The sequence below is a fragment of the Rhinatrema bivittatum genome, chromosome 4 (genome assembly GCF_901001135.1).
Source record: "Rhinatrema bivittatum chromosome 4, aRhiBiv1.1, whole genome shotgun sequence".
Classification (NCBI taxonomy): Eukaryota; Metazoa; Chordata; class Amphibia; order Gymnophiona; family Rhinatrematidae; genus Rhinatrema; species Rhinatrema bivittatum.
In genome coordinates this window covers 169,124,145-169,141,119 of record NC_042618.1, presented here as the reverse complement: position 1 = coordinate 169,141,119, position 16,975 = coordinate 169,124,145, and the positions used below count along the sequence as shown (strand labels likewise).

Here is a 16,975-nt window from a genome sequence, read left to right as displayed (position 1 = left end):
ATGGAGGCTGATATTTAATGCTACTTAGCTGTATGAACAGGGACTTACCTGGCTAAGAGGCAGCCACTGAATATTCGGCTACATTCAGCAGCCATTTAACCGGATAAAAATAACTTATCAGATTATATTCAGCAGCATATCTTTGCCTCTGAATATCCTTTCTAAGCTAGCTGGATAAGTTATATCCGGATAACAATCAGATATCTTTGAAAACTGGGCCCATTAAGTTCTTAAAAATGCTAAGTTACATCCCTGAAGGTATTTTCAGTCTTTCAAGTACATGGGAGTGGGGGATGGGGTGAGAGAGGATTCCAGAGAAGGCGACATCAATATGAGCTGTTGAAATACAGTCCAGAACATTGAAGGTACAAGTCCATATAAACAAATTAAAGTAGGAATTAAAGGGGGGCCCATCACACATTCTTTTGCTAAGATTATAAATGAACAATAATCATTTAAAATGGAAGTACGGGTTTTGGAAACAGCAAGTTTTAAAAACGAATGCCATTAATGTTTTCTTAAGGTGGTACAGTTTCTGATGTTACTTGCAAGGATATGTCACTCAAAGATCTGCATTCAGGAAAGTTCAAGAAGTCAAGTTCCTACTATCACAGAATCATTACAAATATTTAAAGATAGGAGGACTGATTTTTTTCAAGTCCTGCTTGGGTACCTAAACAAGCACCGCCCCTGTGGTGGAAAATTACATTTTGAAAAGCGCCAACCCGGAGAACCATTCATTTTCTTCTTCCTCATCATTCTCATCCAGACTTAGATAACCCTGGTCCAGTGGAACCTTTCTACCTAGGATACTGGGTATCAAGGCCGTCCCCTCACTAAAGGTGCTAATGGCTATTTTACTTCCCTATTAAGAGCTTTAACCTGGGGTTTTGCTCTTCACTGGCTTTCTGCCACACTGTACAAGGAGAACAATTCAGAAAGACACCTGCAGCCAATCCTCGGGTGGAAGCACAGATGCTCTGGCTTTCACAGAGCAAGAAAAGTTCATATGCAGAAAAATCCTATTTGGCACATTTTTTCATCTTTCAGTTTTCTGTATTTAACCCATTTTCACTGAATGTTTACTTGAAAAGAAAAAAAATGTTCTAAAAACATCAATTCATAAATTGGCTCATTCAGACTGAAATAAGGATAATCAGCAGAGCCCACGGGCAATAAATTACACAGTTAGTGACACATGAGGTTTCATCTCGATGCAAATTCAATTCAGAGTAGCAGTTTCCCCCATTAGGCAGCCTTCGCCTTGAGGGCGCGCTGTTAGTGATACAGTATATAATCCTGACACAGGACCAGAACAGGCCTTCTGCCCTAGAGAGCTGCACAAGGGTGGGAATTGCCATGCAACAGGGTATAATACAGCTGTGCACAAAGTAGAACCTAGGAGCATGGGGGCCCTATACTGCATTTTATATATATAGATAGATATATATATATATGGAAATCTACCATACAAAATGGTGGTGGGGGAGGGAGGGCACTATGCATTAGAAAGGAAGCACTATACTGCCTGTACATATAAGGAAAGGCTGCAGTAGGACTTTAAATGGAGAGGACATACCAGTCTACACGGAATAAAACCATAATAAAGGAAGGGGAAGTTGGTGAGGGTAAGAGAAGCCAACACATCACTAAGACTTCTCCACGTTCTTCAGAGCACCAATTATTTCATCTGTCAGTCCTTCCACAGCCTCCTCCCAAGCTTACACATCTGGTGTGAGTACAAGACCTCTGGGCTCAATCAAGAACACTCTCCAACACAAGAGAGTGAGAAATTAATTTTAATAAAATAAGAACGAATTATCTTCACTGCTGGTGCTGATGAAATAAAAGCAGCTCTGTGTAGCCTGAAGCTGGTAGCAGCAGCTAGTGAAAATTGCATTGCAAACAGACGTGATAACATTACAAAGTGTATTGGAAGAATTAGGACATCATTTGGTTACTGATACTGCTGCAGTTTATCCAACCTTATTAATATCCACTCCCTAAATTAGATGTTTGTTTTGAGAGTTAGCGAGGTAGCAATGATTTGGGTGCTTTGGGTACCAATTACAGCTGTGCAAGCTAAACTGAATCCAATTTCCACTCTTGTAAGTGCAGTGCCATGCAGCAGGAAAACAGATGAGCCTCTCTAAGGTCTCAGTATTTGCAATTATGGAACACCCAAAAAGGACATCAAATGTTAGAGCCTCAATATATATTTATGAACATGCAAGATATCGTAGAAACTGACAGCAATTCGGGAGGTTAGTGGAGGGCAAAAAGGATTCATGTGTGTGGTGTACAACCAACCTATAGGGCATATTAGTGGCTCCTCTGCTCCACTGACTGATCCCTGCTTTTGGAAACCCTCATTCACTGGGATCCCTGACTCCTGTTTGCCCTTATTAGGGTATCCACACACAACTCTGACTATACCAGTCCTGCTATTCCAGTAATGGGATCCCAACATACAGCTCTGCGGCTGACCAATCCTGCCCTACAGCGCACCCTGCTATTCCAGTACTGAGATCACAGCACAGCTCTGCCAATGCACCTCACTCCTGTCCTGCTCTTCCACTACTCAGCTTCCAAATTAGTTTAACGTTGAGTACATTTTTTATGCTCAAATGCTGACATTTCTAAGTTTCTCTTTCATTTGACGTGTCTAGTTTCTTTTTTTTTCCTTGGATAGTTCCATTTCTAAAGCCTTCACCAGACAGATCTTTTGACTCATGTGGAAACAAATACAACTACAATAAAATGAGGATTCAACCCAAGAGCCCGTGGATTACAAAGCGATCCCTCACAGGATGCTGTAGCTGGAATTCATCAGACTACCACGATGGAAAGCCTCCAAAAATTAGCTGGAGCTTAAGAAAAAGCAACAGTCAGAATCAGGAGCGAGTTACATCCCTTTCATATTAGGCATCAGTCGAATCTTGCGCTTGTATGCTCTGCAAGACAGATAATGAAATCAGAAGGAATATTACCCACTGCTCCAGACAGAACCTGTCCTGACAAGCTTTTCTGTTCTTAATGCCTTACGGAGTTACAGAAACAAGGCTGAAGCAGAGTAAAGCTGCAAAATTAAAAAATCATCACATGGGAAATATAAAAGCTTCACGCAAAGCCCCTGTTCCTTCCCCACCCACATCCTCCAGACAAATCTCTGACCAGAAAAGCTGATTTACATGAGTGAAAAGCATTAAACTGACAGCACAGAAAGTTCCGCACGTCCCCACAGCAGTATAAAGTCAGCCTCCCTACTGTGGAGTTTCACTGCCGCTCTAGGGGCAAGAGAGAAGCAGAGCCTCTGTGCCCAGGCAGTCTTTGATCTCTGCTGGGGCTGATGGAAGCTCACTTGCAGAGGAAGGTGATGTGGATGTTCATGTTCCGTATTACTAATACACAAAAGACAGTCCTGGTTTGAAAAAAATAAAGTCTCTCCAGCTCACGACAAAGGCAATCTGCTCAGTATTTTACAATGATGTAGCATCAGTGGCAAGACATGAAAGAACAGTGCATTTGTGAGCATTTACTGCATTGTTCAGCCACCGAGAATCATAATAATCCTTAGGCCATGCACACATGGGTACAGCCTGTAACATGGCAAAAGAATATCATTTTGAAACCTGTCTATGCATGATACTGATATGCCATGTAATCAATGGCAGTTAAGTGTATTTTTCTATCCAAGGCCTCAGTGCAGAATATATTTATGTATTTATTAGATATTAAGAAATGCCATGTCACTTTAATACACAAAACGTGGAGCATTGAGAGGAGAGGAACACCTTGCTGGTAGCTGAAAAGAATCAGTAAGTACTACTTGGGGAAATTTTTAAAACTTAAAGGTATTGGGGAGAAGTAAAACAATTTGGGTATATTATTTAGTGTGTTTGCGTCTGTATTGAATAGCTAGTCAGAGGACAGGCAAAAACCAGGAGTTTTGTTTGTTTTGTATTACCGTATTTTTCGCTCCATAAGACGCACTTTTTTTCCCCCAAAAGTGGGGGGAAATGTCTGTGTGTCTTATGGAGCGAATGTAGCGTCTCTCCCTCTCGCGCGCCGCCCCCTCTCCTCCTCCTCCCAACTCAGCCGAATCAGTATGGTGCAGGTCAAACATCAGCTATTTGAACCGTGTGCGCTACAGAGGCCCCTCCAGTTCAAACAGCTCCCTGCCGGTCTGCTGTTTCCGGGGTGCCTCGGATCGGCATCTTACTGTTCCCGGGGTGCATCTTACTCGGCACCCTGGGAACAGCAGACCAGCAGGGAGCTGTTTGAACTGGAGGGGCCTCTGTAGCGCACGCGGTTCAAACAGTTGATGTTTGACCTGCGCCATATTGATTGGGCTGAGTTGGGAGGAGGAGGAGGGACCTGCGCTAGAGGGAGAGACGCTACATACGTTCCCGGGGTGCAGTAAGATGCACCCTGGGAACAGCAGACCAGCAGGGAGCTGAAGCTCTGTCGGCAGAAGACGATACATGGCATCAAAGTTAGTACAGGCCATTTCCTTAGATATATTAGATGTTTCATGCATTTGACTGCGCCACCATACTGATTGGGCTGAGTTGAGAGGAGGAGGAGGGGGACGGCACAAAAAAATCACAATAAAAAGTTTATAAAATATATGTGAAACAAAGTCTGCAAGGGAGTAGATGGACCATTAGATGATCAAGGGGTTAAAGGGGCACTTAGAGAAAAATAAGGCCATCACAGAAAGATTAAATTATTTCTTTGCTTCGGTGTTTACTGAAGAGGATGTTGGGGAGATATCCGTTCCGGAGATGGTTTTCAAGGGTGATGATTCAGATGAACTGAACCAAATCATGGTGAACCTGGAAGATGTGGTAGGACAGATTGACAAACTGAAGAGAAGCAAATCACCTGGACTGGATGGCATACGCCCCAGAGTTCTGAAAGAACTAAAAAATGAAATTTCAGACCTATTTCAATTAATTTGTAACCTATCATTAAAATCATCTGTTGTACCTGAAGATTGGAAGATGGCCGATATTTAAAAAGGTGCTCCAGGGGTGATCCGGGAAACTATAGAGCCTGATGAAAAATCGTAGAAACTGTTTTAAAGAATAAAATATCAAAACATTTAGATAGACATGGTTTAATGGGACACAGCCAGCATGGATTTACCCAAAGGAAGTCTTGCCTCACAAATCTCCTATATTCTTTTTGAAGGGGTGAATAAACATGTGGGCAAAGTTAAATTGATGTATTTGGATTTTCAGAAGGCGTTCGACAAAGTCCCTCATGAGAGGCTTCTAAGAAAACTAAAAATTAATGTCCCTTTGTTTATTGCAAGCTGGTTAAAAGACAGAAAACAGCAGGATTAAGTGGTCTCTTTTCACAGTGAAAAAAGGTAAACAGTGGCATGCCTCAGAGATTTGTACTTGGATCAGTGCTTTTTACCTTATTTATAAATGATCTGGAAAGGGGTATGAGTGAGGTGATCAAATCTGTGAATGACACAAATTTCTGCAGAGTAGTTAAATCTCAAGTGGATTGTGATAAATTGCAGGAGGACCTTGCGACACGAAGATTGGGCTTCCAAATGGTAGATGAAATTTAACGTGGACAACTGCAAAGTAATGCATATTGGAAAAATAACCCTTGCTGTAGTTACACAATGTTAGGTTCTATCTTAGGAGTTACCACCCAGGAAAGAGATCTAGGCATCAGAGTGGATAATACACTGAAATAGTCGGCTCACTGTGCTGTCCAATCAAAAAAGCAAACTGTCAGGCCGATACAGTAAGGAGCGGTAGGAAGAGCTGCGTTAGTGCCGGGCGCACCCACGGTTGCCGCACGCACAGTCCGGTTCACCTACCGCTCGTTACTGTATTTAAATAGCTTGCAAATGGAAGCTGCGTCCAAGAAGCATCCGTGAAGCGTTAGGCCCGCGCAACCCATTTTACTGTATAGAGCGCTATACAGTATCCTGGGTGCGCTGGCCTAACGCTTCACGGACACGCTGGTATCTGTCATTTCAAATGTCATTTCAAATGACATTTCAAATGACAGGTACCAGGAAGTGGACGGTTCTCCTACGCTCGGGGTTGCCAGTCCTCTCTCCCCTCCTCCCGAAGCAAGGCGCGTAAAGCAGCCTTGCTTCGGGAGGAGGGGAGAGAGGACTGGCAGTGTAAAGCAATGAAGCGACTTACTCTTCTTGCAGCCCCCCTCCGGAGACGGACATCGGCGGAGACGGAGGCAGCTGCTGGCAAAGATGGATGCCTGCACGGGCGAAAGCGGCCCCTGTGCGTGCAATTGGGCTGCTCAAGGCGTGACGTCACGACGTTTGGCGTCACTGCATGTGACGTCACGTCTTGAGTGGCCCAATTGCACACACAGGGGCCGCTTTCGCCCGTGCAGGCATCCATCTTCGCCGGCAGCTGCCTCCGTCTCCGCCGATGTCCGTCTCCGGAGGGGGGCTGCAAGAAGAGTAAGTCGCTTCGTTGCTTTATACTGCCAGTCCTCTCTCCCCTCTTCCCGAAGCAAGGCGCGTAAAGCAGCCTTGCTTCGGGAGGAGGGGCGAGAGGACTGGCAATCCCGAGCGTAGGAGAACCGTCCACTTCCTGGTACTTTTTTTTTTCGCTTTTTCGATTTTTTTCCACTTTCGTTGCTTCGGGAGGAGGGGAGAGGACTGGGGCTGTCCCGGAGACCAGCACCCATGGACGCGGCCAGGGCAGGTGAGCGGGGGCTGGGGGAAATTTGTCGCCTACCCTTACCCCTGCCTCTAACACAGGGGTAAGGGTAGGCGGTAAGTTAGCAGGTTAAACACGTGGCAAAACGGCAGGTTAAAATAGTGATAGTCGGGGCGCGCGTTACTGTATGGGAGGGAATAGCTAATTCGATAGTTTACATCTAATATACATGCCGCGGGCGGAAGGGGTTACCCGGTGATTTAAAGAGGCGGTAAGAATGGGTTAAAGGGGATAGTGTATCGCGGGTTGGACTAACGCGGCCGAAAAGTGAGTACAAAGCGGGTTAGGAGCAGGGTAACCGCGGCCGCACTTTACTGTATTGACCTGAATGTTAGGAAGTATTAAGAAGGGAATGGCAAATAAAATGATGGATGTCATAATGCCTCTGTATCCCTCCACGATGAGACTGTATCTTGAATACTATGTGCAATTCTGGTCACTGCATCTCAAAAAAAAAAAGATATAGTTGCACTGGAGAAAATGCAGAGAAGGGCAACCAAAATGATAAGGGGCATGGAGTGGCTGCCTTTGAGGAAAGGCTAAGGAAGTTAGAGCTGTTCAGTTTTGAGAAGAGATGACTGAGGGGGGATATGATAGAAGTCTACACAAGTTAATGTAAATTGGTTATTTATAATAGATAGGATTAGTGGGCACTCCATGAAGTTAGCAAGTAGCTCATTTAAAACAAACTGAAGAAAATTCTTTCACTCAGCGCATAGTTAAGCTCTGGAATTCATTGCCAGAGGATGCGGTTACGGAAGTTAGTGCAACTGGGTTTAAAATAGGTTTGGGTAAGTTCCTAAAGGAAAAAAAAAAACTGCTATTAATTAATAAGCAATAGTAGCTTGAGATTTATTTAATTTTTGGGTACTTGCCAGGTACTTGACTTGGATTGGCCACTGCTGGAAACAGGATACTGGGCTTGATGGACCCTTGGTCTTATCCAGTATGGCAATTCTTAAGAGCCAGACAGGTTGCAGGTGGGTTTTTTGAACTGAACTAATAAAATAATTTATTATTTTTTATTAACTTCTTTTTACCTTGGCAGTTTCCTCCTGTTCTTTTGGGCTTCCAGTTTAGTGAGAACCAGCCTCCACCAGGGCTTTTTAACCATCAACTATTTCCCATCTAGCCTAAACCATCACAGCAACGGACTTAAGCCAGGGTCCAGATAGCAGCTCCCTCCAAAACCCACTCGCTACCTGTGCATCCCGTGTCTGGCCACTAATGGTAAGGACACCCATCCCCCCCCCCCCCCCAGGGCTGTAAATGGGGGGACCTGTGCTGCATCCCCAGCCCTGGATCCAAATATATTTTCACCCTTCATCACCTCATCTTCTACTGGACAATAAAAAAAATGTTATGGTAGGTGAGGGTTTGAAACCAGACAGGTCACTTTTTTGTTGACCTATAAAGGTTTCTGTTTTCTCCAGGAACAGTCGTCACTACTAAGTCTGAAGAAGAAGAGTACAGGGCTTGTTTGCTGATCTTTATTTCTGTCGTATAATATACATTTCTTACAATGCCCTCTTCCAGGTTTCTATTCTGTACGCCAGATATCCAGCACATTGTTTTGATGATTGCAGACAGGAGACACGTTACTGCATTGTTATAGGAAGGTGGCAGGATCACTGCATTGTTATAGGAAGGTGGCAGGATCTGCCTGACGCACTTGAAGAGAATTTGTGAGCTCCAAGATTCTTCCAGCTTGCAGAGAAAACGTTTCCCCATCTGCCAGATACATCTCTACACGGGAGTCAGGAAGACATCCCCCAGGGTTACTAATTTCCACTTTCTTTACATTGGTCTTGCTGAGCAGACCCTAATTCTGAAAGGTTTACAAGAACATACAATTAATTTCAGGAAGTTTTAATAGTATCAGCAGATACCAACAACTGACACCAGAGGACTTCAAACAGTAACAAATAAACAAGATGGCATGAGCAGCCAGCTCTTGGAGTGCTGGAGAGGGCATGCAGATGGGCGATGTGCATAAGCAGGATCACAGCATATGTAGCTGCTAAAAGTTGGAAGCAAGTCCAGCTGTAGAACAAACAGCTGCAGTCAGTCGCATCCCTTCTGTACATCCTCTCCAGCTGGGCCCTTTCCATCTAGCTTTCTTCAGAAGTAGTAATGGCACAGCATTCTCTCTCTCATCTGGCTCTCATCGGGAAGTCATCACACACACACACACAGTCTCCAGCATTTGAATTTTGTCCAAAATACACTTCCATTGCTGGAGTATGAAATACTTGAACTCCTGTAAAAGAGAAGGAGGACGTACATTTGTCTACAAATTAGGGACTGCCAGGGGGCCGTGCAGATATCTTCTTAAGCAGCTAATTTCAGCAATGTACTTCTCTTCCTGCCAATGTATTGGGTGTATGACCCTGCTCCACACATTACACACCAGGGGCTGTTCACTACAGTTGTGCATAAGAGTCCTGAGTCTTGGATCTCTTTGGGCCTTGACACATCAGGAGCAGCTGGCTGTGAAGTGGATGGATGTTCACCTTCAGCTACAGGCAAGCTTCTGACCTCCAGACAGCTTGCCATATGCCCGATAGTTCAAAGCCAGACCTTGTGCTTGATATGACCAATGTGAGGGAGGAAAAAGATGGAAATGACCTCCATGTAGGCTTGGTGTGGGGGTTGGGGGTTAAACAGTTTACCATGAGATGAGATAGACAGTTAAGGAGGTTGAGGGCTGCAAGGCAAAGCAGAAAAGGGGAAAATTATGAAGAAACTGCAAATCCCAGCAGCATGAGTTTGGAAGCACTCCTATGGGGCAGAGAACTCTATAGAACATGGCTTGGCGAGAGAGCAGCAGAGGAAACCAGAGAGCAAGAAAGAGAGAAGGCAGCCAACATCCACACTTCCCTCTGCAGTATTCCTGTGGCTGCAGGTTTAGAGATGAATAGAATGTTCAAAAATTAAAGCAAGGAATGAATCAAAGCCAAATATATTTCATGCAGAAACACGTACACATGTACAGAAATAATTACAGCAATCCCCTGTCGGATAAATGAACAGACTGTTATTCTAGTGTTTGTATTAAACCAAGGAGTCACATAATACACAATTCTAAGTCATGTAAATAATGTTCAGCCTGATTCAGAGCTATACAACTGGTTTGTGCTTGGGGCCTTAATTTTCAGACTTGCTAAGAAATGGGCAAAGCTTCTGTTACTATTTTAAAATTATCGTATTAAAAAGGTCTTAAAACAGCAATGGTGCCCCTGCACAGGGCATTAATGGGACCTAATTAGGACTGGGGAGCTGAGTCTTTCATGTCAAAATTCTCAGCTTGATTTGACTAGTGGCAGGACTGGGCGCTGCCTTGGGGGACTCCAGGTTCCATTCCCGGATCTGACTTTGCAGGGGCTGGGGATGCTGCAAAAGCAGCATTGGCTATCCTGAGAGTGAGAGCATCATGGCCATCGTACAACAGCAGCACCTAGTGGCCAGACGTTTGGATGTATATGTATTAGGTTCTGAAGGGAACCATAATCTGGTGGTTCCTGACCAAGAACTGTCTCTACAATGGCAGGGCTAATGAAGGCTCATACAGATCCAAGTCCTGGTTCTGACTTAGCTGAAAGAGAGAACATCGGAAAATCATTTTCTGGCTCAAATGAAATGAACTGGTAGTCTCAGTCCAGGTCCCAGTGTCCACATCACTATAAAAAGTATCACTATTGCACCTCTGTCTTCATTATCCTCTGACGTAGCCACATCGTAATTCATTTCCTATTAACCCTGCACTACTACAATTTACACATGGTATCCCAAGTTAGGGCACCATATAAATGTCAACACACTAATAAAACATTCCTAATATCCACCAAAAAAAAAAAAAAAAGAATGATAGTTCAGCTGATTTATTTTCTCTATTCTTATTTGGAAAAAGTAACCGAAGTTCCCAAACTGGGAACTTCTATTTCTGAAATATTCCATACATCTGTCTGGGATATGTCACATTATGAATTTCCTTGAAAGGAAAATAAACCTACAAAGCAATGGGGTTTTGTATGTTATCTTCTTGTTCTCTGCATGGAAAGAGATCAGAATCATAATCCCTCACCAACTACATGGAAAACCAGCCTCAGCATTTTTACAGTGTGCGTGCACATGCAACAGGTGGTTGTTCCACTCATAAAATGTTAACAAGCAATATCATTTTGCAAGATTCAGTCTTTCAAATAAATTAGATTTTTATTTCAGTCATCGTGTAAAATTTTAGCCTCAGCTAGATATGGGGAGAGGCTTACCAAATTGTACCAAAGTGTGTCTCTGTGAGTGTGTGCATACTGCAGTGTTTGTGCAAGTGTGCATGCGCTACGGTGTCTGTCCCCGCGTGTGCGTCCCCCTCCTTATAACTTCCGAAAGGCTGGACCTAGCTCAACAAATCTGGTGTGAAGCTAGGCCAGGGCTTCCCAAACTGTTGGTTGGGACCCCAAATTGGTCACAAGTGCCTCAAATGGCAGTGCTCTTCAGTGCCAGAAGTAGCAGCATTAGTAGTGGAAGTCAGCATGGGGCCTGTGAGCCAATACACACTCACAGGCCCTTAAGGAGGCCCTACCTTTTCATGAGTATCTGTGGTAACAGGAAGCCCTACTGCAAGGCCTGTGACCTCGCATTGCCTCACAGGCCCCATGCTGAACTTTATTACTAATACTGCTGCCACGCACAGATCATGGTTGGGCTTGAGACCAACCATGATGGGAGGGGAAGGGCTGAGTGCAAGGCCCAGCGGAGATGGCTGCTGTTCCTCTCTCCTCACCCTACCAGTGAGAATACCAAAGAAATAAATGTTGCCCCTGCCACAAGCCTGTCCTCTCTTCCCATCAGTTGTCATTCACCTTTGGCCCAGGACCCAAAGGAAAATGTTGCCACTGACCCTGGCCAGGGGAATGTTTGGAGGAGGAGCTATTTGAAGGGAGGGATAAGAGGTAGGAAGATTTTGAGGACAGGATAAAGTAGAGACAGATTGGCTGTGGAGGAAATGTAAGAGGGGATGGGAGTGAGGAGGGAATAGGGTGAGAGGGAGGGGATGAGTTGGGGAGATAAGACTGGAGGTTGAAAGAGGAGGGTGAGAGTGGAGTGATTATTGGAGGAGTACCACACCCTGCTAATTAATTTTCAGTTTTCTAGGATCATGTGAATTTTCAAATGTTAAAATGGGTCAAATTGGATAAATGTTTGGGAAACTCTGAGCTAGATGGTTGGTGGGGGGGGGGGGGGGGGGTTGGACATTAGACCATTTCAGCTTTTAAACTTGGGAGTGCTTTGGGGGGGGAGGCACAAAAGGGGGGCCAATGTTGGCATAAAGGCACTGGGACTACAATCAAGGCTCCTCCTCCATATATATATATTTTTTTTTTAATGAAACAAATCCTGGATGGCAGCAGCAAGCCTTACCTCCAGTTCCTGCTCCCTCTGTAGTGCAAACTGTTTGAAAGACTTCACGATGAGTCCTGCGTTGGAGCAGTCATAGACAAAAATGGAGGGGCTGCCCATCCACGTCTGCAGGTCATATATGGAGAGTGGAATATACTGTGTGTAATTCTGCAAGAGAGCACTGAATGAGAACACAACATACAGGGCAGGGACGTCAACACAGCCACCAAGTTCTAAGTTCCTGGGAACCTTTCCTGGGGAATAAACACAAATTACTGAGCATTTTCAGGCTATTTTTAGTGGCAGGAAGGCTTCAGTCTTCCAGCAGTGTCAACTGAAACGCATTAAATTCCAAAGACACACACTAAACCCTATTTTCAAGGTTGCTAAGAAGTACAGAATGGAAAATTCCCTTTTGACAATGAAGAAACCAGGGAAATATCAAGTTTCATTTAAAATTACTTCTGTAGATGTGGATAAATTAAAAGTTGTTTATGCAATTTAACTAAAAACAAAATTTGATTTTGTCTAGACAGCTTTTGCAAAATATAACCCCTGTGCTAACATATCACTAAGAAAGAATCAAAAACAAGTTACTAGTAGTTACAACAATTTACTTCAAAAATACTATAAAGCCCAGTGTGCAGTGAAGCTAAAACAAAGACTGAGTATTAGCTTAGATGCCACTGGGTCATGCTAGAGTGTCCATTCTCCTGAAATTTTTTTTTTTTTTTTTAACTGCTATAAAATGGGTAAATGAAAGGGTAGAAAATTGTCAGATCTGTCAACAGTTCTTCCTTTTACTGGATCTATGGACAGCTGCGTTTGCCACAGCGGAGGCAGTGACAGGGTGGTCCCTAGTCTCGACATGGCAGAAGGACCAGACATCTTGGACACAGACTCCTTCCCAAGTCTGGGTACGTGACCCCCAACTAAGATTTCTCAGTTGGCAACAACTGCTATTGGTTCACCCTGGGGCGCCTGGAGGTACAGCATTCACCCTGGGGCACCTGGAGTTAAAGCATTAATCTGTGACAAGCAAAATGGGGATTCCTCGCAGAACCCACAGAGGGATCAGGTGATTCTCAATCGCAGTCAGGGATTTTGGAAAGCAGTCTCCTGGGTTTGGATGTTCTCCATCTGTAAAAATCTTGAGAGTAGGAAGGAGGATACATCCCTGACTAAACAAACTGGCAAACTGGATCTTTCTTCTCAATACCTGCTGAGTGAAAGTCTTATGAAGTTGATGATGGTAAGTAGGGGTTTAGGGAAGCAAGCAAGCAACCCACTAAGGACCTTTCACTGGAGACACTTTAGAAGGCTCGGTCGCCACCTGAAGATAACATTAGTTGCAGGTCAGGAGGCTGCAGATCTAGTATCCAGTCTTTCAGGGCTAGATTAATGCTACAGGAAACTGAGGTGCCTAATGTTGTTAGAAAATGGTGAAGCTTTGGAGTCCAAAACATCTGAATTATCTGACAATGTGAACATTGTCTCTGTATGAACAGAATCTGAAACAGGAATTTGAGACTTGCTATCTTTCCGAAATTGGACACTATTACCCCTACAGAGCCTTTACATAGTTGCATGATTGAAACATACCCGAAGCTTTGTCTCTTGTATGTAAAGCTTCTTATATAGTGGAGCACGTTGATAAAGATGCACTGAAGTGAGTGGTTCTGCAGTTATTTTCCCAATTTATAAGCATCTTTCAAATATCAGAGTCTTTGTCTGTTTGGGCTCTTAAAAATGCAAAAATCTTAGAATCTGCATTTCACAGAGATAAAAGTCTTCATGCTAAAAATGTATTTTAAACAAAAAAAGCAAAATTTAGTCTTACCTGTTATTTTCCTTTTCTTGAGTCCTGCATCACCAATCTAGACTAGTAGGTTATCTCTGCCTACATGGAGTTGGAAACAGAGGACACACTTTTCCAGTGACATCACTTGGTATATAGGTTGGTGCTGCATCAGCAATAGCCAGTATACTTATCTCAAAGCAATGGAAGATACTAGGGATGTGAATCGTTTTTCAACGATTAAAATTATCGTCCGATAATGTTAATATCGTCTTAAATCGTTATAGAACACGATACAATAGAAATTCTAACGATTTATCGTTAAAAATCGTTAAATCGTGTTAGTGCGCACTAACTCGATTTAGTGCGCACTAACTGAAAATGATACAAATAAACACTTTCCAGGTCACTGAAGGTCAGTTAGGAATGAATATGTGTTCCTATTGGCTGGCTGCCCTCTTATCTATTGATGTTACCAAGGTTACCACTGAGGTGATGGTTGGGGGGATGGGAAATGGAACTGGAAACTAACGAACACCAACAGAAAATGAAACAAAGTGTTCACACTTCCCAGGTCAGTAAAGGTCACTTAGGAATGAATATGTATTCCTATTGGCTGGCTGTGCTCTTATCTATTGATGTTACCAAGGCTAACACTGAGGTAATGGTTGGGGGGATGTGAAATGGAAACAGTTGGAAGCTTGACAAAAAAAGTAATGTAATGATCAGCACTCACGTGACTAGAACTTGTTTGTTTATTATTTTTGTTAGCAGGCACCTGAAATGCTAGTGCATGTTGAATTTGCCAATCACTGTGCATTTTAGAAAGGTGGTCCTGGCTGGAACTGTACACAGTTCAAATATATGTAATTGATTGTTGGTAAGTGTAGATTTTAAGTGATTTTCCTGCACACAGTGCCCTAACCCTGATACCAGTCTGAGACAGCTCCCTCCCTGCATTACTAGTGAGAGGCTGGCTTCAAAGACAGGGGGGAGCTGCCTGACCCTCACTCCTGACTTCCCCCATGTCCCAGCTAGTGAATGGTGTGTGGGTGAGGGGGGGGGGGAGGATGGTGAAGTCTGAGACAGCTCCCTCCCTGCATTACTAGTGAGAGGCTGGCTTCACAGACAGGGGGGAGCTGCCTGACCCTCACTCCTGACTTCCCCCATGTCCCAGCTAGTGAATGGTGTGTGGGTGAGGGGGGGGGGGGGGAGGATGGTGAAGTCTGAGACAGCTCCCTCCCTGCATTACTAGTGAGAGGCTGGCTTCACAGACAGGGGGGAGCTGCCTGACCCTCACTCCTGACTTCCCCCATGTCCCAGCTAGTGAATGGTGTGTGGGTGAGGCGGGGGGGGGAGGATGGTGAAGTCTGAGACAGCTCCCTCCCTGCATTACTAGTGAGAGGCTGGCTTCACAGACAGGGGGGAGCTGCCTGACCCTCACTCCTGACTTCCCCCATGTCCCAGCTAGTGAATGGTGTGTGGGTGAGGGGGGTGGGGAGGATGGTGAAGTCTGAGACAGCTCCCTCCCTGCATTACTAGTGAGAGGCTGGCTTCACAGACAGGGGGGAGCTGCCTGACCCTCACTCCTGACTTCCCCCATGTCCCAGCTAGTGAATGGTGTGTGGGTGAGGGGGGGGAGGGAGGATGGTGAAGTCTGAGACAGCTCCCTCCCTGCATTACTAGTGAGAGGCTGGCTTCACAGACAGGGGGGAGCTGCCGGACCCTCACTCCTGACTTCCCCCATGTCCCAGCTAGTGAATGGTGTGTGGGTGAGGGGGGGGGGAGGATGGTGAAGTCTGAGACAGCTCCCTCCCTGCATTACTAGTGAGAGGCTGGCTTCACAGACAGGGGGGAGCTGCCTGACCCTCACTCCTGACTTCCCCCATGTCCCAGCTAGTGAATGGTGTGTGGGTGAGGGGGGGGGAGGGAGGATGGTGAAGTCTGAGACAGCTCCCTCCCTGCATTACTAGTGAGAGGCTGGCTTCACAGACAGGGGGGAGCTGCCTGACCCTCACTCCTGACTTCCCCCATGTCCCAGCTAGTGAATGGTGTGTGGGTGAGGGGGGGGGGGGGAGGATGGTGAAGTCTGAGACAGCTCCCTCCCTGCATTACTAGTGAGAGGCTGGCTTCACAGACAGGGGGGAGCTGCCTGACCCTCACTCCTGACTTCCCCCATGTCCCAGCTAGTGAATGGTGTGTGGGTGAGGGGGGGGGGGAGGATGGTGAAGTCTGAGACAGCTCCCTCCCTGCATTACTAGTGAGAGGCTGGCTTCACAGACAGGGGGGAGCTGCCTGACCCTCACTCCTGACTTCCCCCATGTCCCAGCTAGTGAATGGTGTGTGGGTGAGGGGGGGGGGGAGGATGGTGAAGTCTGAGACAGCTCCCTCCCTGCATTACTAGTGAGAGGCTGGCTTCACAGACAGGGGGGAGCTGCCTGACCCTCACTCCTGACTTCCCCCATGTCCCAGCTAGTGAATGGTGTGTGGGTGAGGGGGGGGGGAAGAGGATGGTGAAGTCTGAGACAGCTCCTTCCCTGCATTACTAGTGAGAGGCTGGCTTCACAGACCGGGGGGAGCTGCCTGACCCTCACTCCTGACTTCCCCCATGTCCCAGCTAGTGAATGGTGTGTGGGTGAGGGGGGGGGGGGGAGGAGGATGGTGAAGTCTGAGACAGCTCCCTCCCTGCATTACTAGTGAGAGGCTGGCTTCACAGACAGGGGGGAGCTGCCTGACCCTCACTCCTCCGGGGTGATCTTCCTGCACACAGTGCCCTATCCCTGATACCAGGGGTGTTGTGATCTTCCTGCATGCAGTGCCCTATCCCTATTAATACCAGGAGTGTTGTGATCTTCCTGCATGCAGTGCCCTATCCCTAATACCAGGGGTGTTGTGATCTTCCTGCATGCAGTGCCCTATCCCTGATACCGGGATGTGTGCAAGAAGATCCCAACACCCCCGGTATCAGGAATAGGGCACTGTGTGCAGGAAGATCACAATACCCCTGGTATCAGGGTTAGGGCACAAGTTCTAGTCACATTGACTGATCACATTACTT

The 16,975-nt window shown here is 45.6% G+C and overlaps 1 protein-coding gene across 2 annotated transcripts in view; it reads right to left on the bottom strand.

The window, feature by feature from the left end:
• RPTOR (regulatory associated protein of MTOR complex 1) overlaps nt 1-16,975 on the bottom strand; it is a 699,963-nt gene that overhangs the window by 405,865 nt on the left and 277,123 nt on the right. For both annotated transcript variants that reach the window (XM_029599200.1, XM_029599201.1), the window contains exon 5: nt 12,141-12,287. In XM_029599200.1, the coding sequence (XP_029455060.1) occupies nt 12,141-12,287 (147 nt within the window). The remainder of the gene's footprint in view (nt 1-12,140; nt 12,288-16,975) is intronic.